We start from the raw sequence: 24,458 nt of genomic DNA, 5'->3' as shown, positions 1-24,458 counted from the left end.
ATTGAAGCCAGCACAGGGAGAGCGACAGGGACAGGAAGCTCGCTAGCAAAACTGTGTGCTGATATGCAGGGCGGGTGGCTTCCTCTTAAGGTTTGCTCTGCTCATACCTCAGAGTGTAACCCCTGTTGCCATGGCTGTAAGGAGATCAGACGCTGTCGGTTAGACAGGATGGGGCTGGCGGTCGGTCTTGTGTGTCTGACTACCAGAATGTCAGCATGCTACAGGAGAAAAGCCTATTTCCTCTCTATTTTTTTCTTTAGTTTGTTGTGTATGCTATTTTCTCTCCTCTCAGTCATGTACTTTATAGCTACTGTGTGAAGCAATGTCCTTGTTCCATTTGTTCCACAAATTGGTTCCAGTACCTACTACCTAAATGACTCTATGACAGCTGCCACACTAGTTTTGAATAAAATATTTTTCTGGTAGCAGGATGGGAATTAAGGGGAGTTTTTGGGTCACTGTCCTCATTCACTCCTCCAGAGTCGCTCAAGTTTCAGGGAACCTTTTTTATGATTTTTTTGAGTTCATCTGAAAATCTATGAATATTTCACAACAAGACCTATACCATGACTTAAGGTCTATGAAAGGTCTATCAATCTCGCCAGCTTTGTGTATATATACAGTGTATTCGGAAAGTATTCAGACCCCTTGACTTTTTCCACATTTTGTAATGTTACAGCCTTGTTCTAAAATTGATTATATTGTTTTTTTCCCTCATCAATCTACACACAATACCCCATAATGACAAAGCAAAAACAGGTTTATAAATGTTTGCACATTTATAAAAAATACAACTCTGAAATATCACATACACAAGTTTTCAGACCCTTTACTCAGTACTTTGTTGAAGCACCTTCGGCAGCAATTACAGCATCGTGTCTTCTTGGGTATGACGCTACAAGCTTGGAACACCTGTATTTTGGGTGTTTCTCCCATTCTTCTCTGCAGATCCTCTCACACTCTGTCAGGTTGTATGGGGAGCGTTGCTGCACAGCTATTTTCAGGACTCTCAAGAGATGTTTGATCGGGTTCAAGTCCAGTCCCGAAGCAACTCCAGCGTTATCTTGGCTGTGTGCTTAGTGCTGTTGTCCTGCTGGTAGGTGAACTTTTGCCCCAGTCTGAGGTCCTGAGCTCTCTGGAGCAGGTTTTCATCAAGGATCTCTCTGTACTTTGCTCCGTTCATCTTTGCCTCGATCCTGACTAGTCTCCCAGTCCCTGCTGCTGAAAAACATCCCCACAGCATGATGCTGACACCACCATGCTTCACCGCAGGGATGGTGCCAGGTTTTCTCCAGAATTGACACGTGGTATTCAAGCCAAAGAGTTCAATCTTGGTTTCATCAAACCAGAGAATATTGTTTCTCATGGTCTGAGAGTCTTTAGATGCCTTTTTGCAAACTCCAGGCGGGCTGTCATGTGCCTTTTACTGAGGAGTGGTCACCTCCCTGACCAAGGCCCTTCTCCACCGATTACTCAGTTTGGTCGGGTGGCCAGCTTTAGGAAGAGTATTGGTGGTTCCAAACTTCTTCTATCTAAGAATGATGGTGGCCAGTGTGTTATTTGGGACCCTCAATGCTGCAGACATTTTTGGTACCCTTCCCCAGATCTGTGCCTCGACACAATCCTGTCTCGGAGCTCTTTGGAAAATTCCTTTGACCTCATGGCTTGGTTTTTGTTCTGACATGCACTGTCAACTATAGATAGGTGTGTGCCTTTCCAAATCCTGTCCAATCAATTGAATTTACCACAGGTGGACTCCAATCAAGTTGTAGAAACATCTCAAGGATGATCAATGGAAACAGGATGCACCTGAGCTCAAATTCGAATCCCATAGCAAAAGGTCTGAATATTTATCAAAATAATTTAAAAAAAATATCTAAAAATCTGTTTTCGCTTTGTTATTATGGGGTATTGTGTGTAGATTGCTTAGGAATTGTTGTTATTTGGTCCATTTTAGAATAAGGCTGTAACGTAACAAAATGTGGAAAAAGTCAAGAGGTCTGAATACTTTCCGAAGGCACTGTATTTTGCACTATTTAGGTTTCACTCATTGATGAGATGTTTTATGTGACAGTAGCAGGGTTTCCATCCAATAGGCGACAGATTTTCATGCGAATATTCTAGAATCCGCATAAAGAAAATATGCATATTTTCCACCAGTGGTATGTTTCCACCAAATGGACTTGTTGTGGATAAAGATCCGCGCATGATGACGTAGGGCACACAACATTGACTTTTGAGCTTAAGTTTTCATGTACCGAATAAAAATAGAAAGTTCAATGAGTTTCCATCGCACTTTCAACTAGTTTTGTCAGAAAAACTGTTAAATAGCAAATGTTAAATAGCAAATGTGCCTACTCTGGTCTTGGTACCTGTGCTCTAGCCAACAGCTCGCAGACACAGTGCGGGTAGGCTGTGCAGGCTGGTTGTCTAGTCTAAATGATAAGATTATTATGAATAAGAGCGAGAATATTTTTATTTGCCAAACAGTGTCACATGTGCTCCTGCCACACCTCCTGACCCCCTCGTGGTCATCCGGTGTCTGCTTGACCTGCAGCCATTCCCCCAGTACACTCTCTCTCTTTCCTCCTCCCTTTCTCTTTGTGTGTGATTGTGTGTTGTGCTGAAGTCAGAGCAGATCCCTACCAGCTGCAACTCGTTCCATTATCAAAACCTCTACAAATACTCAGTTCTGCCACTTCCACTCTGCCAGATTGTAATCTCTGCTCAGTCAGTTTATGCTTCTAGCCATTAATATTATTCAAGATCCTGTTACCCTGCTGTACCTGTTTCCCTGCTTGATGCTGTTTATCCTCTCACTGCAGTTTTGCCGCCCTGACTCTGGCTCCTGATCCACATCTCACCACCCTGCTACCCTATTCTGGACCACACCACCACTCCCTTGGATTCCTCTCCGGACCTGTTTACACTGTCCCAACCCAGCACACTCCAACCTCAGCCTCCACATCTGGTTTCCTACAACTCATCCAAGCATCCCCGGATCTGCACTCCGTATCTCCCTGTGTTACAATAAATAACTAGGTTCATTCATCTCTGTTTCCTCATCTGAGTCTGCTCTAGGGTTCCCCTGTGCTGCTCTGCTTAACAAACAGCAGTTAAGCATCGCTCATCATGTCACCAGATTAAGACCCTCTATATTTATTGGAAAGCATCATCAAGCTCATCACCGTGCACTTTCAACACCCTGTGAAGTTCACCATAACTTATTTAATCTGTAGCCTATTAAACTGCAGTCGTAGTGGGAGGACCACATACCATCTCATCGCCTGACTCCAAATGGACTTCGATATGATTGTTATTATATACATTTGCACATAAAGGTGTGTGCAGACACAAAAAGACCCCACCATGTCAAACAAAATAATTAGGCCATTAGGCTAATTACACCAAAACGTCTTGTTTCCATCAAAGTTGTTGTGACTCGCATTAAAACTGTGGATGGAAACGCGGTTTGTGAAGGCTTCTTGTTTTAAAGTGTAAGATAAGGCTTGTTTTAAGTGTGAAACAGCTGGCAGAGCTTTTAAAACTATGGGTATTAAATAGTTTATGACCACATACATGTCTGAGTGACTGTGGAATATATGTGCATTCTGGCAGAAACCCATTTTTGATTTTAAACCAAGTGCTGCTTTATTTACAAAGTGATGAAAGAAATATACTCTAATTTCTCCAGGTACATTTTGGAGAATAACGTTCGCAAAGCAGTTGTAGAAGGGTATGTCAATGAATGGCGTCGACACTAGACACTTAAATAACAAGGAATCATATGACAAAATATAGTGCAAGCCAGGAATATATCTGTTTGCAATAATAATTAACAAGTATTTTCCGAAAACCGAGGTAGAGAAAAGCACACACTGCTTCAACTATACAATTTTTTACACAGATTACAACAGAACAGAGTTGTTGTGAATAAACCAAGTTGATGCAGAGTTCATAAAAGTTTTGACCACATCCTGCTATGAAAGAGAGCAGAAGTAGCAACACCTGCTGCTTCAGGCATTAGCGATGAAGACTTTGATGGGTGGACTCATTCCTTGTTGGGAGAACCTCATCAGCACAATGAGTGCCTTTCCTTAATGGATCATAGTTGAACAATTTGATAAGCTTTTGTTATAACACAATCAAATCAGTAGAGAAAATCTGTCTGTTTCGTGCAGCCAACCAACTGTTTGTGTGTTGTGAACTGAACTTGGAGAAAATATTTAAGATCTGTCATCACCCGCTGGGCACAGACGTCAATTCAACATCTACTCCACGTTGGTTCAACATCATTTAATGAGAATGGCGTGGAAACAATGTTGATTCAACCAGTGTGCTCCCAGTGGGCACCTTCTACATGTTTTACATGTATGTGCCTAAGTGTGCTAGGGTGAAGTGAAGTATGAACCACTGTGCTGCTGAGCTATGTCAAACTGACTATGCACAACATTCTGGATTATCTTCATGGATAATGCATAGCATGTTCGACAGATGTGAGTTTCAAGCAGAAATGGGCATTTCTCAGAGATGTATGTAGCTTGTTCCAGAACATTCTCCAACTCTAACCATTAGGTCTACTTGTTGTACCACCTCTCTAACATCTTCCCCATTAAATCAAGTCAAATCACAGGCTTGTTATCCCTACCACCCTCAAGTGCTTTGTGGTAACATTACAAGATTAACTTTTGTTTGTTAGCCTTCATTCACATTACGATTTATATTCCAAAGGAATATATAATCTTGGCCATGTACTGTGTGTGTTTCCCCTGGGTCTGTGTGGGTGTCCATTGGGTTGACTTTGCAGAGATAGATGTGTTCAAAGGCATGTCTGAAAATAAACTGACAATGGATGCTTTCTGTTTTGCAGTGTTTTTGTTGGTGAGCATTAAACACTTGCCTGCCTCCAAAAAACAATAGATTCACATGTTCCTATACAGACCACTTTCAATTATTCACCATCATCACCTACTAGACGACAGACAAGTTGAACTGGAAACAGTTACATAGATACAGATTCCGTGACCTTCACTGGTTTAAGTCAACAGCCAATGGCACCCCTTGCGCAAGCATTAATTTAGCAAATGTTATTGTGCAGAAATCCATTTGCAGCCCATGCTTTTAATGACCTAGAATTATTGCCAGGGTCCGCATGTGATTTCCCAAGTCAATGCATCATCTTCCTGACATGAATATGAAGTCAGGACTAAATTGTAGCATATGCACAAAGCCAGTGTCAACTTGAATAGGCCGTCAAATACGGTCTATGGTTTTGTGTCCCAAAATAGAATGACTGTGTGTGTCAGACAGACACAGACCTAAGTGATGGCCTTGTCTCTGTGTCTCTACAGCAGGTTAGAGAGGTATTAACAGTCTGTCTCTGTCTTTATCTACAGCCACAGGTCACAGGTCATCCCTCAGCCTCTATTATACAATCACAAAGAGTAGCAGCCAGTAGTCTTTACAATGAGGACAGGATTAGAAATTCCTTGGATGCTTCTGGGGACCCAAACTCTCCTAGTCATTGTCCTCTTCCTCCTAGACCTTAAGGGCCTCGTGCACACCTACGGCGGACAGGCGTCGGTTGATGTTGCGGTAGCGGCATCGCAGCAGATCCTTGTAGGTGGAGCGCAGGTCCCGGTTAAAGAAGGCGTAGATGAAGGGGTTCATGAGGGAGTTGGCGTAGCCCAGCCAGAGGAGGAACCTCTCCAGCCAGATGGGCACACAGCTGCACTCCACTCCACAGATGAAGGGCCTGGCTGTGGACAGGATGAAGAAGGGCAGCCAGCAGATGGAGAACACGCCCACGATCACCCCCAGCGTGGTGGCAGCCTTCTGCTCCCTTTTGAAGATGGAGATGTTGCGGCGCTCGCGGGTCAGCAGACGGGACAGCACCGCACACTCCTCAGCCACGCCCTGCGGCTTCAGGCCCTGCATCCTCAGTGCCTCGCTTGCCACCGTCTCCAGCCGCTCGCGCCGGGTGAAGTCGGTGAAGCGGTGCTTGAGGCCGCTCTTGCGGGCGGCCCTGAAAATCTTGTAGTACATGAAGAGCATGACGAGCATGGGGATGTAGAAGGCCACAGCCGTGGAGTAGATGGTATAACCAAAGTCCTGGCTGATGAGGCACACGCCGCCCGCGTGGACGTTCTTGGCCCAGCCGCAGAAGGGTGGCAGGGTGATGGAGGCGGACACCAGCCACACCCCCAGGATCATCTTGGCCATCAGCTGGCCGTTCTGCCTGGCTGGGTATGTGAGGGGGCGGGTGATCCCCAGATACCTGAGAGAGACGAAACACAAATAATTTAGCCAGATAAACTTTATTATCCCATGTAGAAATGCAAGCAGGCTACATACAATGCAAAACATAAAGACACTAGGGCAGCAGGATAAGGAGTACTATACTCTGAAATTAGTACAATGAATCTCCTGTCTGTTTTTGCAATTGTTTGAGTCTCCTCTATCATCTGCTTGTTTTACAAAGTTTTGTCCCCTCTGAGAAAACACTACAGCACTGCTTGCTTATCATTACCTTGAGCAACAAAAGAGCAGCCTTCCTCCCTAAATACATCAAGGCTGCTCGTAGTCTTAGCCTTGTACAGTACATCAAAGAGTTTATTATTCATTTCAAAGAAAAAAACACTCTCTTTAATGTGATGGTCAAGTGTAAGCTCCATCATCTTTGTAAGAGCCATTGACTCCTTACCCTTCTGTAAAGAGGCTTAAAGGAATCTACAGAACTACTGTTCCGGTCATAAGAGCAGCTCTTGGGGTACAATGTACTGACAACACTGTACTGACTTTAGGGAATTCAAATGTATAGTGTACTGTACTATACGTAAGCAATAGGCTGTGCATTATCGGGGAATGTGCATTATCAGGCTGTGCATTATCGGGGAATGGCTTAAAACAAATCCCATCAGATCACGGTTGTAAAAGGCTTTGGCCAGTGGTGTAAAGTACTTAAGTAGAAATACTTTAAAGTACTACTTAAGTAGTTTTTTAGGATATCTGTACTTTACTATTTATGTATTTTACTTTTACTTCACTACATTCCTGAAGGAATAATGTACTTTACTCCATACATTTTCCCCGACATCAAAAAGTACTCGTTACGTTTTGAATACTTAGCAAGACAGGAAAAGTGTATAATTCATGCACTTAAAGATAAAAATCCTTGGTCATCCCTACTGCATCTGATCTGGCAGACTCATTAAACACACATGCTTTGTTTGCAAATTATGTCTGAGTGTTGGAGTGTGCCTCTGGCTATCTGTAAATGTTAAAAACAAGAAGATCGCACCGTCTGGTTTGCTTAATATAAGGAATTTGAAATGATTTATACTTTCACTTTTGATACTTAGGTATATTTTAGCAATTACATTTACTTTTGATACTTAAGTATATTTAAAACCAAATACTTTTTTACTTTTACTCAAGTAGGATTTTACTGGGTGACTTTCACTTTTACTTGAGTCTTTTTCTATTTTACTTCACTTTTACTTAAGTATGACAATTGGGTACTTTTCCCACCACTGGCTTCGGAATTTTATTTTTTAAGACCTAAACTTCTAAAATGTGATGTTTCGTGGACAATTATCCTTCGCACAAACCGGAGGGGTACAATATCTGAGCGTTAGGTTACAGACCGGTTATCTACTCTCAATAAACAGTAGTGATTGACATTGACTGAGAATGGACTCCATGTTTCCTAGAAGTCTTCCAAAAAAGAAGGAAAGAGACAGCAACACCGAATATGGTTGTGTGTGTCATAACTTGGTTACACAACGCCACAGTCATGCCACCACCACTCCACTCACTCCCCCACCTCAACTCTGACTAATGCAAAAAAAAACATTGGTTTTAAACTCTCTCTCTTTCAGTCAGTCCCAGTGCATGTACACAGCTGTGGTAAGACTGAATGAGTTTTTAATATATCCGGGGGTAGCCCATGTTAAATGGATACATGATGTAGGCCACAGTATAACAGGATAGATATACAGTTGAAGTAGGAAGTTTATATACTCTTAGGTTGGAGTCATTAAAACTTGTTTTTCAACCACTACACAAATTTCTTGTTAACAAACTATAGTTTTGGCAAGTCGGTTAGGACACCTACTTTGTGCATGACACAAGTAATTTTTCCAATAATTGTTTACAGACAGATTATTTTACTTATAATTCACTGTATTACAATTCCAGTGGGTCAGAAGTTTACACACACTAAGTTGACTGTGCCTCTCTGGGATAGGCGGTACGCTTGCGTCCCACTCGGCCAATAGCCAGGGAAAATGCAGAGCGCCAAATTCAAATAAACTACTATAAAAATCAAACTTTCATTAAGTTACACATGTAAGATACCAAATTAAAGCTACACTCGTTGTGAATCCAGCCAACATGTCAGATTTCAAAAAGGCTTTTCGGCGAAAGCATAAGATGCTATTATCTGATGATAGCACAACAGTAAACAAAGAGAGAGAGGTGCATATTTCAACCCTGCAGGCGCGACACAAAACGCAGAAATAAAATATAAATCATGCCTTACCTTTGACGAGCTTCTTTTTTGGCACTGCAATATGTCCCATAAACATCACAAATGGTCCTTTTTTCCCCGATTAATTCCGTCAATATATATCCAAAATGTCAATTTATTTGGCGCGTTTGATCAAGAACAACACAGCTTCCAATTTGCGCAACGTCACTACAAAATATCTCAAAAGTTACCTGTAAATTTTGCCAAAACATTTCAAACTACTTTTGTCATACAACGTTAGGTATTTTTAAACGTTAATAATCGATCAAATTGAAGACGGGACTATCTGTGTTCAATACAGGAAGACAAACTGATGCTACTTTCGAGCCATGAGCCACTCAAAAAGTACACATGATGTGACACTCAATCAAAGGAATAACCTCAACCAATTTCTAAAGACTGGTGACATCCAGTGGAAGCGGTAGGAACTGCAAACAATTCCCTTACAAGTCTGGTTTCCCAATGAAAAACAAATTGAATAGACAGTGACCTCAAAAAAATAATATCTGAATGGTTTGTCCTCTGGGTTTTGTCTGCTACATAAGTTCTGTTATACTCACAGACATGATTCAAACAGTTCTAGAAACTTCAGAGTGTTTTCTATCAAAATCTACTAATAATATGCATATTTTATATTCTGGGGATGAGTAGCAGGAAGTTGAATTTGGGCACGCTATTTATCCAAAAGTGAAAATGCTGCCCCCTATCCCGAAGAAGTTTTAAACAGCTTGGAAAATTCCAGAAAATGATAGCGTTAGAAGTGTCTGATAGGCTAATTGACATAATTTGAATCAATTGGAGGTGTACCTGTGGATGTACAGTGCCTTGCGAAAGTATTCGGCCCCCTTGAACTTTGCGACCTTTTGCCACATTTCAGGCTTCAAACATAAAGATATAAAACTGTATTTTTTTGTGAAGAATCAACAACAAGTGGGACACAATCATGAAGTGGAACGACATTTATTGGATATTTCAAACTTTTTTAACAAATCAAAAACTGAAAAATTGGGCGTGCAAAATTATTCAGCCCCCTTAAGTTAATACTTTGTAGCGCCACCTTTTGCTGCGATTACAGCTGTAAGTCGCTTGGGGTATGTCTCTATCAGTTTTGCACATCGAGAGACTGAACTTTTTCCCATTCCTCCTTGCAAAACACCTCGAGCTCAGTGAGGTGGGATGGAGAGCATTTGTGAACAGCAGTTTTCAGTTCTTTCCACAGATTCTCGATTGGATTCAGGTCTGGACTTTGACTTGGCCATTCTAACACCTGGATATGTTTATTTTTGAACCATTCCATTGTAGATTTTGCTTTATGTTTTGGATCATTGTCTTGTTGGAAGACAAATCTCCGTCCCAGTCTCAGGTCTTTTGCAGACTCCATCAGGTTTTCTTCCAGAATGGTCCTGTATTTGGCTCCATCCATCTTCCCATCAATTTTATAACCATCTTCCCTGTCGCTGCTGAAGAAAAGCAGGCCCAAACCATGATCCTGCCACCACCATGTTTGACAGTGGGGATGGTGTGTTCAGGGTGATGAGCTGTGTTGCTTTTACGCCAAACATAACGTTTTGCATTGTTGCCAAAATGTTCAATTTTGGTTTCATCTGACCAGAGCACCTTCTTCCACATGTTTGGTGTGTCTCCCAGGTGGCTTGTGGCAAACTTTAAACAACACTTTTTATGGATATCTTTAAGAAATGGCTTTCTTCTTGCCACTCTTCCATAAAGGCCAGATTTGTGCAATATATGACTGATTGTTGTCCTATGGACAGAGTCTCCCACCTCAGCTGTAGATCTCTGCAATTCATCCAGAGTGATCATGGGCCTCTTGGCTGCATCTCTGATCAGTCTTCTCCTTGTATGAGCTGAAAGTTTAGAGGGACGGCCAGGTCTTGGTAGATTTGCAGTGGTCTGATACTCCTTCCATTTCAATATTATCGCTTGCACAGTGCTCCTTGGGATGTTTAAAGCTTGGGAAATCTTTTTGTATCCAAATCCGGCTTTAAACTTCTTCACAACAGTATCTCGGACCTGCCTGGTGTGTTCCTTGTTCTTCATGATGCTCTCTGCGCTTTTAACGGACCTCTGAGACTATCACAGTGCAGGTGCATTTATACGGAGACTTGATTACACACAGGTGGATTGTATTTATCATCATTAGTCATTTAGGTCAACATTGGATCATTCAGAGATCCTCACTGAACTTCTGGAGAGAGTTTGCTACACTGAAAGTAAAGGGGCTGAATAATTTTGCACGCCCAATTTTTCAGTTTTTGAATTGTTAAAAAGTTTGAAATATCCAATAAATGTCGTTTCACTTCATGATTGTGTCCCACTTGTTGTTGATTCTTCACAAAAAAATACAGTTTTATATCTTTATGTTTGAAGCCTGAAATGTGGCAAAAGGTCGCAAACTTCAAGGGGGCCGAATACTTTCGCAAGGCACTGTATTTAGAGGCCTACCTTCAAACGCAGTGCCTCTTTGCTTGACATCATGGGAAAATCAAAAGAAATCAGCCAAGACCTAAAAAAAAATGTTGTAGACCTCCACAAGTCTGGTTCATTCTTGGGAGCAATTTTCAAACACCTGAAGGTACCACGTTCATCTGTACAAACAATAGTACTCAAGTATAAACACCATGGGACCATGCGGCCGTCATACCACTCAGGAAGGAGACGCGTTCTGTTTCCTAGAGATGAATGTACTTCGTGCGAAAAGTGCAAATCAATCCCAGAACAACAGCAAAGGGCCTTGTGAAGATGGTGGCGGAAACAGGCACAAAATTATCTATATCCACAGTAAAATGAGTTCTATAACCTGAAAGCCCGCTCAGGAAGGAAGAAGCCACTGCTGCAAAACCAACATAAAAAAGCCAGACGACGGTTTGCAACAGCACATGGGGACAAAGATCGTACTTTTTGGAGAAATGTCCGCTGGGCTGATTAAACAAAAATAGAACTGCTTGGCCATAATGACCATCGTTATGTTTGGAGGAAAAAGGGGGAGGCTTGCAAGCCGAAGAACACCATCCCAATCGTGAAGCACGAGGGTTGCAGCATAATGTTGTGGGGGTGCTTTGCTGCAGGAGGGACTGGTGCACTTCACAAAATAAATGGCATCATGAGGAAGGAAAAGTCTGTGAATATATTGAAGCAACATCTCAAGACATCAGTCAGGAAGTTAAAGCTTGGTCGTAAATGGGTCTTCCAAATGGACAATGACCCCAAGCATACTTCCAAAGTTGTGGCAAAATGGCTTAAGGACAACAAAGTCAAGGTATTGGAGTGGCCATCACAAAGCCCTGACCTCAATCCCATAGAAGATTGGTGGGCAGAACTGAAAAAGTGTGTGCGAGCAAGGAGGCCTACAAACCTGACTCAGTTACACCAGCTCTGTCAGGGGGAATGGGAAAATTCACCCAACTTATTGTGGGAAGCTTGTGGGCGGCTACCCAAATGTTTGACCCAAGTTAAATAATTTAAAGGCAATGCTGCCAAATACTAATTGAGTGTATGTAAACTTCTGACCCACTGGGAATGTGATGAAAAAATAAAAGATGAAAGAAATAATTCTCTCTACTATTACTCTGACATTTCACATTCTTAAAATAAAGTGGTGATCCTAACAGACCTAAGACAGGGAATTTCTACTAGGATTAAATGTTAGGAATTGTGAAAAACTGAGTTTAAATGCATTTGGCTAGGGTGTATGTAAACATACGACTTAAACTGTACTAGGTTATCCTCTGAGGAAATTCAGAGAAAAACATGATGGCTGCCACGGTAATGCCTCTCTCTGTGCAATAAATGTTTTATGAAACAACACGAAAATCTGTGGGAAAAGTAAAACACATGAGTGATTCTGTATCAGTGCCTCATACTGCTTGGCCTTTCCATGATAACAGACGTTTTAGGAACCAATCGTAATTTGGACACTAATATTGCCATCTTTGCCCCTATAGAATTAGACTGATTGACATATGCTGGAATGCAAGTATTTTATACTTTTGTCAGTCAAACTCCTTGATATAGTGACTCATGAAACATATGTAGCAGACATGAGTCAGTCATGGTTACGTGATGAGGTAGCCCCGCCTGCAAACTTCAACACCTGTGTCTGCCTTCAGCCAAAGAGGGAATATCCTCTCAATCTAACAGTCTAAGATGTTGGGTGTTCCTGTGGGTGATCCGGGTTCATATCCCACGTATAACACAATCTCAAGCTTTCTGTTTTAGGGAAAGGAAAGTTACCTAGTCAGTTGTACAACTGAATGCTTTCAACTGAAATGTGTCTTCCACATTTAACCCAACCCCTCTGCATCAGAGAGGTGCAGGGGTCTGCCATAATCGACATCCATGTCTTCGGCACCCGGCGAACAGTGGGTTAACTGCCTCGCTCAGGGGCAGAACTACAGATTTTTATCTTGTCAGCTCAGTGGGCAATCTTTCAGTTACTGGCCCAACAACTTGGCTCCCTGCTTTTACATGATCTGAATGTTTTTTGTAAATTGAGATTTGCTATCCCAACATGCATTTCCAGTGTCACCACAAAAAACACATGAGGGAAACAGTCCAGTCCAACATCAAGGTGATCATGAATATGTCACCACAGATGTCTATTAGTTATTATCACCTCCCCAGAATACACAAAGTGGAAACAGGTGAATCACACTGGTTGCAACCTATTCCCTTCACAGTGCACTACTTTTGAACATAGCCATATGGGCCCTGATTAAAAATAGTGCACTTTATAGGTAATAGGGTGCGATTCGGGATGCACACCCTGATAGAATGCCACCACTTATCACTGAGCCAGATAGAGACAGAAGAGGGACAGCTCTTATCAAATGTAGTTGATCTCTTCTTTTTTTGTTGCTTTTTTTTGCAGATGGATTAGGGCCTATCCACAGTTGTTGTGTTCCTGAGCCCTAGGGGATTACAATGCCCTAGACAAACAGAGTGGCTGAGCTAATGGAGAGTTCCATTACTTCTGCTAGGCTAGTGAAGCACAGTAAAGTGGAACTATTTTCTACACACATGCAGAATGGAAGGGCCTGGATGCGCATCATGGTTGTAGTGGCTGTCACTCACCTCCAGGAGCCAGGAGCACCACTCAAGCCTTTTATGTCTGAGATAGGAAACATGGTGAAATATTTAACTGGGCTGGAGTGGCTCATTTGGAATGGCTTCCCTCTTAAAAAAGCAGCGCACTAAAAAATAAATATAGTCGGCTGGATAGTTTTTGGGCCTACATAGAGTGTCTTTCTAAGAATAAGAATATAATTCTGTAACGTTCTAATAAATTGGGTTTATCTTAAAGGGAGGATTTCAGTATACACAAAATAATTGGATTGAGTTTTTCAAATGGCGTTCTGCTTTAGTAAAAATATCAGACGTCATGTGCGTCTGCAATAACCCACGTCCTATATTTGTACAGATGAGAGAGCAGTGGATTTGAACGAAACGCACATGTGCAGCCAGGGCTGATGCTAATCTGAAAAGAAGTTAATTTTTCTCAGAACGCGGGAACTGTCATGTTGCTGTTTTTCCTTCAACTTTCAGTACATTTGCTGCTTGCTTCATGGTTTGTTTGCTAAATATAAAGAAAATGTCAGTGCCATGGAAAAACTTGAATGTACAGAAAAACAGCAACTTCAGCACATCTTCATACTGAATAGCTCTGTATTAAAGTATGCTGCCATTGCTTTACAAGTCCTCCTACATCTCATTGACAACGCTACCTTGTTGCAGATCTCAAGAGAAAGGGGTTGACTTCTAACGACTCTCACAAATGTGCCTGTATAATGACATCAGTGACCTAATAACTCCTATCTTAAGTTAGCAAAAAAGAGAAAGGCCTTTTAATTGGGCTTTCTCCCATTAACGCCTGCCCCTCTTAGTATGTGTATGGACACTTGACTGACCCTGGCTGTCTAGCCCATCGCTGGCCAGGTCAAGGTTAAAATTAGTGAGCGGAGAGGTCAGTTAGGAGCAGTAAGTGCCCATATAAACTGGACTTGTCTCTTACACACTGACTGAGTCACCCCTGGATGGTTTTATCTATTTATTTTTTCAAATACTTTGAGAATTTGATTGAGAATGCAGATTGAGAGAATGATCAAGAGCCAGATGGGTGGTGTTGGGACCCTTCTGTGACGATTCCATTGGTTCCAATAGGCAATGTTCAATCAAGCACAGATGAAGTATTTTTAAATAAATAAATACTACACATGTGCTTCGGCTTCCATACTATTGTTCCCTACCCTGTGACACTATTGGATTCTTAACTTTTTTTATGACCATGTGTGTTGACATTTTAAAAACTTTTACCTTGCAGGTGCTGAAACATACCAGCCAGCCTTAAGCATAATATCATCTGTAGACCTAATATTTGTCTGACCTGTGCCTCATTGACTCTTTCCACTTTACAAGTGGAGGATGTTTGAGCAGTAACCCTTGCCCCTGAAACCTCTTGAGCACATAATATCCTGAAATGTTAGATTTTCTCTCTTCTGTTGTCTCTCTTGCTTCCTTCCTCACACCAACCAGCCTGTTCAGTGGCTGGTACTGTGTATTGGTCAATAAACGTTGATGTTTTATGGCCCAGTGGATCATTACAGGCCTCAGAAACCACCTGCACCACTGGAGTTTATAGAGTTTCCCACAGATAAAGATAATAGCCGGCTATTACTGTCAAAACGATAAATGTCTAATGGGCGCACTAATACAGTGCACAGCTGGTCTGTCACTTTACATATGAGAGCAGGTGTGTATGTCAAATTTAATTATAGTGTGTGTATATATGAGTTTGTGATTAGATAATAAGCTCTATCGTTTCCTCTGAATATTGCGGATAATTATACCTAAAAAAAAAACAATTATAGAACCGAACTCATTTAGTGAGGGTCCTAAAATGGTCACTCAAATATTCATGAATGTGTCAACTCTTTCTTCATTATCATACAACGACATCTATCGATGGAAGCTGAATATGTATGCTTAACTAGTCCATGGCTTCAATCCAATCATGGTGGTCCATGCTTGCTTTACCCGTTATTCTGTGTAATCTACATCGTACTGTTAATTACGCAATGTGCTACAGTTGAAGTCGGAAGTTTACATACACCTTAGCCAAATACATTTAAACTCAGTTTTTTGCAATTCCTGACATTTAATCCTAGTAAGAATTCACTGTCTTAGGGCAGTTAGGATCACCACTTTATTTTAAGAATGTGTATATACTGTATATAAAGTTGAAGTCAGAAGTTTATATACACTTAGGTTGGAGTCATTAAAACTCGTTTTTCAACCACTCCACAAATTTCGTGTTAACAAACTATAGTTTTGGCAAGTCGAGTAGGACATCTACTTTGTGCATGACACAAGTCATTTTTCCAACAATTGTTTACAGACAGATTATTTCACTTATAATTCACTGTATAACAATTCCAGTGGGTCAGAAGTTAACATACACTAAGTTGACTGTGCTTTTAAACAGCTTGGAAAATTCCAGAAAATGGCTTTAGGAGCTTCTGATAGGCTAACTGACATCATTTGAGTCAATTGGAGGTGTACCTGTGGATGTATTTCAAGGCCCACCTTCCAACTCAGTGCCTCTTTGCTTGACATCATGGGAAAATCAAAAGCAATCAGCCAGAAATTGTAGACCTCCACAAATCTGGTTCATCCTTGGGAGCAATTTCCAAACGCCTGGAGGTTCCACGTTCATCTGTACAAACAATAGTACACAAATATGAACACCATGGGACCACGCAGCCATCATTGGAAGGAGACGCATTCTGTCTCCTAGAGATGAAAGTACTTTGTGGCGAAAAGTGCAAATCAATCTCAAAACAACAGCAAAAGACCATGTGAAGATCCACAGTGAAATGAGTCCTATATCAACATAACCTGAAAGCCTGCTCAGCAAGGAAGAAGCCACTGCTCCAAAACTGCCATAAAAACGCCAGACTACGGTTTGCAACTGCACATGGGGACAAAGATCGTACTTTTCGGCGAAATGTCCTCTGGTCTGATGAAACAAAAATAGAACTGTTTGGCCATAGTGACCATCGTAATGTTTGGAGGAAAAAGGGGGAGGCTCGTAAGCCGAAGAACACCATCCCAACCGTGAAGCACGGGGGTGGCAGTATCATGTTTTGGGGGTGCTTTGCTGCAGGAGGGACTGGTGCACTTCACAAAATAAATGTCATCATGAGGAAGGAAAAGTATGTAGATATATTGAAGCAACATCTCAAGACATCAGTCAGGAAGTTAAAGCTTGGTCGCAAATGGGTCTTCCAAATGGACAATGACCCCAAGCACACTTCCAAAGTTGTGGCAAAATGGGTTAAGGACAACAAAGTCAAGGTATTGGAGTGGCAATCACAAAGCACTGACCTCAATCCCATAGAAGATTTGTTGGCAGAACTGAAAATGAGTGTGCGAGCAAGGAGGCCTACAAACCTGACTCAGTTACACCAGCTCTGTCAGGAGGAATGGGCCAAAATTCACGCAACTTATTGTGGGAAGCTTGTAGAAGGCTACCCAAAACATTTGTCCCAAGTTGAACAATTTAAAGGCAATGCTACCAAATACTATTTGAGTGTATGTAAACTTCTGACCCACTGGGACTGTGATGAAAGAAATAAAAGCTGAAATAAATCATTCTCTCTACTATTATTCTGACATTCCACATTCTTAAAATAAAGTGGTGATCCTAACTTACCTAAGATAGGGAATTTTTACTAGGATTAAATGTCAGGAATTGTGAAAAACTTAGTTTAAATGTATTTGGCTAAGGTGTATGTAAACTTCCGACTTCAACTGTAGCTGTGTCAAATGGAACCTCTTAATGGAATGGGATCTGCATTGCAACCTCTAAGGGGGACCATAAACACTTTTACTAAAACCCTAACAGCACTTTGCAGGTCAACATCGTAAAAACACAGTGAGAGAGAGAGAGAAAGAGAGAGAGAGTTAGAATTCAGATTTCCTTCAAAGAACTGTAAGACGGAGGCATCAGTTTTTCAAAACAGCCTGATCGTGCCATCAGCACACGTGATAACATGTTTTATAGAACAGCAGAAAAGTCATCTTACAGTGGAAAGTTATGCTTTTTCCCCTCCTGTGTCCTTCACACGGCATTCTAAATATCTGCTCAGGCTCTGAGCATGTCTCTCTCTCTCTCTGTACTTTTGACATTTATGGGAAATGTCTCGAGCAAGATAGCTAGGCTATAGTTGGAAAGATAAGATACATTGGTTATGTTACAGTATGTGAAACCCTTCCCTGGAGTATATATCAATATCTCTACTGCCCTAAATTCAGCAAACAGAGAGTGATAAGTGACTAAGACATAAGGTTTTATCAATGTAGACCAACAATGTTTCAGTGTTTTTTGTGGTGACATTCATGTTCCTACAAGGAAACAAACTTTTACTGGCAGAGGTAGACATTGGTAAGTCTTTGTTTTACTCAGAATAATCCACTTGCGTCACAGAAAAATACGTCACAGAAAGTCCATCTGCTGGTACTGTGTGTAGTTTTACCTTTGCTTATGCTCATACCCTCTATCTTTTTAATTATCTTTACAAGTTGGGACAAGTTTTAACATTGCCAGGAATTGTTATCTCTATGCTTTATATTATCCTCGTAGATAAACGCCTGAAGTGTACCTTTTCAGGTGAGCAAACACAAAGTGTACTCTCACACAGTGAACATAGATTGTGAAAGGCATCTATGGATAACATATAACAGATCTGCTTTCATACTACATATGTACATTTAAAGTAGCATTGATGGATTGTTTGAGGATTCATAAAATAAACTTAGCTAGGTTATTCTACATTAAGTGAAAGGGTTTTTATTTCTAGAAATGTTTCCACTCTGCTATGGCCTATTGTAAACTACTAAGTGGGTGTCAAAGTACTGACAGTCTATTCCAGCATGAAATAAGTAGCCTATTTGTTAATTGAGAGAAGATTACCTTTGCTGCCCTTGCTGCCCTTGCCTTTACTCATTTTAAAAGCTACAAGAAAAACTGGTTGCATCTGTGATTCACAGGAAATGTACAACATCATAATGGTACTTTATGTTCTCTCCCTGTGTCAGTAGTGGTGATTAGGGAAGCAGTAAAATGTGGTCATATTGCAGCAACATCATAATTCTAAATGATACGTTTTGGAATTGAGAGTGATTACTCTCACCGAATATGTGGAAGTGTAATGTGTAGAGTAGATACATGTCCACGCACGCACACACACACACACACACACACACACACACACACACACACACACACACACACACACACACACACACACACACACACACACACACACACACACACACACACACACACAAAATATTCACTGCCAATCATAATTTGTGTGGAAGACTGTTAACCAACATGATAAATCTACATGTCCACAGGGATGTACTTAAACAGTGAATGCGGACAGTATTCAGACCCCTTGACTTTTTCCACATTTTGTCACATTACAGTCATATTCTAAAATAGATTAAATAAATAACAAATCCTCAGCAATCTACACACAATACCCCATAATGACAAAGCAAAAACAGGTTTTTAGACATTTTTGCAAATTTTCAAAACAGAAATACCTTATTTACATAAGTATTCAGACACATTGCTATGAGACTCGAAATTGAGCTCAGGTCAAATAAAATAAAATACAATTTTTATTGTCACATACACATGGTTAGCAGATGTTAATGTGAGTGTAGTGAAATGCTTGTGCTTCTAGTTCCGACAATGCAGTAATAACCAACAAGTAATCTAGCTAACAATTCCAAAACTACTACCTTATACACACAAGTGTAAAGGGATAAAGAATATGTACATAAAGATATATGAATGAGTTATGGTACAGAGCGGCATAGGCAAGATGCAATAGATGGTATCGAGTACAGTATATACATATGAGATGAGTATGTAAACAAAGTGGCATAGTTTAAAGTGGCTAGTGATACATGTATTACATAAAGATGCAGTAGATGATATAGAGTACAGTATATACGTATACATATGAGATAAATAATGTAGGGTATGTAAACATTATATTAGGTAGCATTGTTTAAAGTGGCTAGTGATATATTTTACATCAATTCCCATCAATTCCCATTATTAAAGAGGCGTGAGTTGGAGGCGTGCGTGGCCACGCAGTCGTGGGTGAACAGGGAGTACAGGAGAGGGCTCAGAACGAACCCTTGTGGGGCCCCAGTGTTGAGGATCAGCGGGGTGGAGATGTTGTTACCTACCCTCACCACCTGGGGGCGGCCCGTCAGGAAGTCCAGTACCCAGTTGCACAGGGCGGGGTCGAGACCCAGGGTCTCGAGCTTGATGACGAGTTTGGAGGGTACTATGGTGTTAAATGCTGAGCTGTAGTCGATGAACAGCATTCTCACATAGGTATTCCTCTTGTCCAGGTGGGTTAGGGCAGTGTGCAGTGTGGTTGAGATTGCATCGTCTGTGGACCTATTTGGGCGGTAAGCAAATTGGAGTGGGTCTAGGGTGTCAGGTAGGGTGGAGGTGATATGGTCCTTGACTAGTCTCTCAAAGCACTTCATGATGGCCGAGTGCTACGGGGCGGTAGTCGTTTAGCTCAGTTACCTTAGCTTTCTTGGGAAAAGGAACAATGGTGGCCCTCTTGAAGCATGTGGGAACAGCAGACTGGGATAGGGATTGATTGAATATGTCCGTAAACACACCAGCCAGCTGGTCTGCGCATGCTCTGAGGGCGCGGCTGGGGATGCCTTCTGGGCCTGCAGCCTTGCGAGGGTTAACACGTTTAAATGTTTTACTCACCTCGGCTGCAGTGAAGGAGAGTCCGCATGTTTTGGTTGCGGGCCGTGTCAGTGGCACTGTATTGTCCTCAAAGCGGGCAAAAAAGTTATTTAGTCTGCCTGGGAGAAAGGCATCCTGGTCCGTGACTGGGCTGGTTTTCTTTTTGCAATCTGTGATTGACTGTAGACCCTGCCACATACCTCTTGTGTCTGAGCCGTTGAATTGCGATTCTACTTTGTCTCTATACTGACGCTTAGCTTGTTTGATTGCCTTGCGGAGGGAATAGCTCCACTGTTTGTATTCGGTCATGTTTCCGGTCACCTTGCCCTAATTAAAAGCAGTGGTTCGCGCTTTCAGCTTCACACGAATGCTGCCATCAATCCACGGTTTATGGTTTGGGAATGTTTTAATCTTCAACGCACGTTCTAATGATCTCGCTCACTGAATCAGCGTATTCGTCAATGTTGTTGTCTGACGCAATACGAAACATATCCCAGTCCACGTGATGGAAGCAGCCTTGGAGCGTGGAATCAGATTGGTCGGATCAGCGTTGAACAGACCTCAGCGTGGGAGCTTCTTGTTTTAGCTTCTGTCTGTAGGCAGGGAGCAACAAAATGGAGTCGTGGTCAACTTTTCTGAAGGGAGGGCGGGGGAGGGCCTTATATGCATCCCGGAAGTTAGAATAGCAATGATCCAAGGTTTTACCAGCCCTGGTTGCGCAATCGATATGCTGATACAATTTAGGGAGTCTTGTTTTCAGATTAGCCTTGTTAAAATCCCCAGCTACAATGAATGCAGCCTCAGGATATATGGATTCCAGTTTGCAAAGAGTCCAATAAAGTTCGTTCAGAGCCATCGATGTGTCTGCTTGGGGGGGGAATATATACAGCTGTGATTATAATCAAAGAGAATTCCCTTGGTAGATAATGCGGTTGACATTTGATTGTGAGGAATTCTAAATCAGGTGAACAGAAGGACTTGAGTTCCTGTATGTTGTTGTGACCACACCACGTCTCGTTAACCATAAAGCATACGCCCCCGCCCATCTTCTTACCAGAAAGATGTTTGTTTCTGTCGGCGCGATGCGTGGAGAAACCAGCTGGCTGCACCGACTCCGATAGCGTCTCTCGAGTGAGCCATGTTTCCGTGAAGCAAAGAACGTTACAGTCCCTGATGTCCCTCTGGAATGCTACCCTTGCTCGGATTTCATCAACCTTGTTGTCAAGAGACTGGACATTGGCGAGTAGTATGCTAGGGAGTGGCGCGCAATGTGCCCGTCTCCGGAGCCTGACCAGAAGACCGCTTCGTTTGCCTCTTTTACGACGTCGTTGTTTTGGGTCGCAGGCTGGGATCCATTCCGTTGTCCTGGGTGAAAGGCAGAACACAGGATCCGCTCCGGGAAAGTTATATTCTTGGTCGTACTGATGGTGAGTTGACGCTGCTCTAATATTCAGTAGTTCTTCTCGACTGTATGTAATGAAACCTAAGATGACCTTGGGTACCAATGTAAGAAATAACACGTAAAAAAAAACTGCATAGTTTCCTAGGAACGCGAAGCGAGGCGGCCATCTCTGTCGGCACCGGAAGTTTAGACATTTTTTGCATCCTGCATCCTGTTTACATTGATCATCCTTGAGATGTTTCTACAATTTCATTGGAGTCCAACTATGGTAAATTCAATTGATTGGACATGATTTAGAAAGGCACACACCTGTCTATATAAGGTCCCACAGTTGACAGTGCCTGCCAGAGCAAAAACCAAGCCATGAGGTCAAAGCAATTGTCTGTAGAGCTCTGAGACAGGATTGTGTCAAGGCACAGATCTGGGGAAGAGTACAAAAACATTTCGCCAGCATTGAATGTCTTCAAGAACACAGTGGCCTCCATCATTCTTAAATGGAAGAAGTTTGGAATCTGGCCAAACTGAGCAATCGGGGGGAGAAGGGCCTTTGTCAGGGAGGTGACCATGAACCCAATGGTCACTCTGACAGAGCTCTAGAGTTCCTCTGTGGAGATAGGAGAACCTTCCAGAAGGACAACAATCTCTGCAGCACACCACCAATCAGGCTTTTATGGTAGAGTGGCCAGACGGAAGCCACTCCTCAGTAAAAGGCACATGACAGCCCGCTTGGAGTTTGCCAAAAGGCACCTAAACTCTCAGACCATGAGAAACAAGATTCTCTGGTCTGATGATACCAAGTTTAAACTCTGAATGCCAAGAGCCACGTCTGGAGAGAACCTGGCACCATTCCTACGGTGAAGCATGGCGGTGGCAGCATCATGCTGTGGGGATTTTTATAGCAACAGGGACTGGGAGACTAGTCAGGATTGAGGCAAAGATGAACAGAGCAAAGTACAGAGAGATCCTTAATGAAAATCTGCTCCAGAGCGCTCGGGACCTCAGACTGGGGGCGAAGTTTCATCTTCCAAGAGGGCAATGACCCTAAGCACAAAGCCAAGAGAACGCAGGAGTGGCTTCGGGACATGTCTCTGAATGTCCTTGAGTGGCCCAGCAAGAGCCCGGATTTGAACCGTTATAACATCTCTGGAGAGACCTGAAAATAGCTGTACAGCAATGCTCCCCTCCAACCTGACAGAGCTTGAGAAAGGGGAATACCTAGTCAGTTGTACAACTGAATGCCTTCAACTGAAATGTGTCTTCCACATTTAACTTAACCCCTCTGAATAAGAGAGGTGCGGGGGGCTGCATTAATCGACATCCACGTCTTCGGCACCCGGGAAGCAGTGGGTTAACTGTCTTGCTCAGGGGCAGAACGACAGTTTTTACCTTTTCAGCTCAGAAATTCGATCCAGAAACCTTTAGGTTACTGGCCCAATGCTCTAACCATTATACTTTAAAAAAATCTATTTTAGAATAAGGCTGTAACCTAACAAAAAAATTCAAGGGGTCTGAATACTTTCCGAAGGAACTGTATCTGTGTCTCTCTAGTATCCTTGGCTGGAGAGCACTATACCAACGCCAAATCACAGAAACACACACACACAAACAAACATGTCCTGGTACTGGATAAAGTTCATGATGCCTATGACCTTAACCCCCTGAGGTCGATATCCACGCCACCGCGGAAATGTAATTAGTACAATAAAAAAATATCCATAAAAACCTGTCAGTTTCAGATAGAGATATCCGTTTTTTGCATTGGATGTGTCTTAAACAGCATTCCGCCTTTGTCCCACTTCCGCATTTGTGGTGAAAGGTGAAAGAGCTTGAGTGGTGTTTGTCACACCATGAGGCATCCCAAAACTGGATCTTCTCACAAAATCATCTGTAGTGTAGGGCAAAAACATATTTTTATTTTTCAAAAATGTTTAAAAAAAATAAAAAATACTTCAAGGGGTCCAAATCAAATAGCTAAATGATCCATGGTATGACCTTCTTAAAACAATTCCATATAGCTTAGTAGAACCCCCCTGTATGGAGGGGGATTCTGTATGGAGAAATGGATCCCTCCCAATGTGTTCCCCAACTCATAAAACATTTTAGAAAAGTGCCGTTATCCTCAAAAGATATTGAAAGGTATTGAAAAAAGGGGTGTCAATCATTTTGACCCATACCTTTTTGAGAAAAATAAGTATGAATTTTTTTACAAAATCACTTTCTTTGAGCGATTGTATTCAAATAAAATAATATAATTCGCCCCATCCCCCAAAATTGCATAGAATATAGCTCAGTATTTGAATTATTTGTTTTATATAGTAATTTTTGCTCATCTTTATTAAGGGTGTCAATCACTTCAGACTCAATTGTGTATACAAATACCCAGAACACTATCTACTGTATATAATCTGATCCATCAATGGGATACCCATGATCCTGCTCTGTGTAAAATGTTTTGCTTTTGTTCATCCCAGATGAATAATGCACCACAGCCAAACACGCAACATGATTTATGCCAAACTCCCTTCGCCATTAAGACCCCGTTGATCTTTTCCCCCCTGCCCGCTCACTCAGATTATATGTGGATGTCACTGCCAGGTTATATGCACAGCAAAGAAGCAGGTCTCGATCTCCTGGAGGCTTATAGCTTATCCATCCTGTCTATCCCCACCGTGCAAAATGTGCACATTATTCCCACTATCAGCCCAATGATCCCTCAC

At 42.0% G+C, this 24,458-nt stretch overlaps 1 protein-coding gene across 1 annotated transcript in view; it reads right to left on the bottom strand.

The window, feature by feature from the left end:
- Window positions 1-3,639: 3,639 nt before the first annotated feature.
- Window positions 3,640-24,458, bottom strand: part of LOC112248626 (5-hydroxytryptamine receptor 7-like) — a 40,222-nt gene continuing 19,403 nt past the window's right edge. Inside the window, exon 2 of the mRNA XM_024417802.1 lies at window positions 3,640-6,277. Coding sequence (XP_024273570.1) covers window positions 5,539-6,277 — 739 coding nt within the window. The 3' untranslated portion in view covers window positions 3,640-5,538. The remainder of the gene's footprint in view (window positions 6,278-24,458) is intronic.

This window comes from Oncorhynchus tshawytscha, linkage group LG04 (assembly GCF_018296145.1).
Source record: "Oncorhynchus tshawytscha isolate Ot180627B linkage group LG04, Otsh_v2.0, whole genome shotgun sequence".
In the NCBI taxonomy this organism is placed as follows: domain Eukaryota; kingdom Metazoa; phylum Chordata; class Actinopteri; order Salmoniformes; family Salmonidae; genus Oncorhynchus; species Oncorhynchus tshawytscha.
The sequence above is the reverse complement of the archived record's forward strand: the minus strand, read 5'-3'. Positions and strand labels throughout refer to the sequence as shown.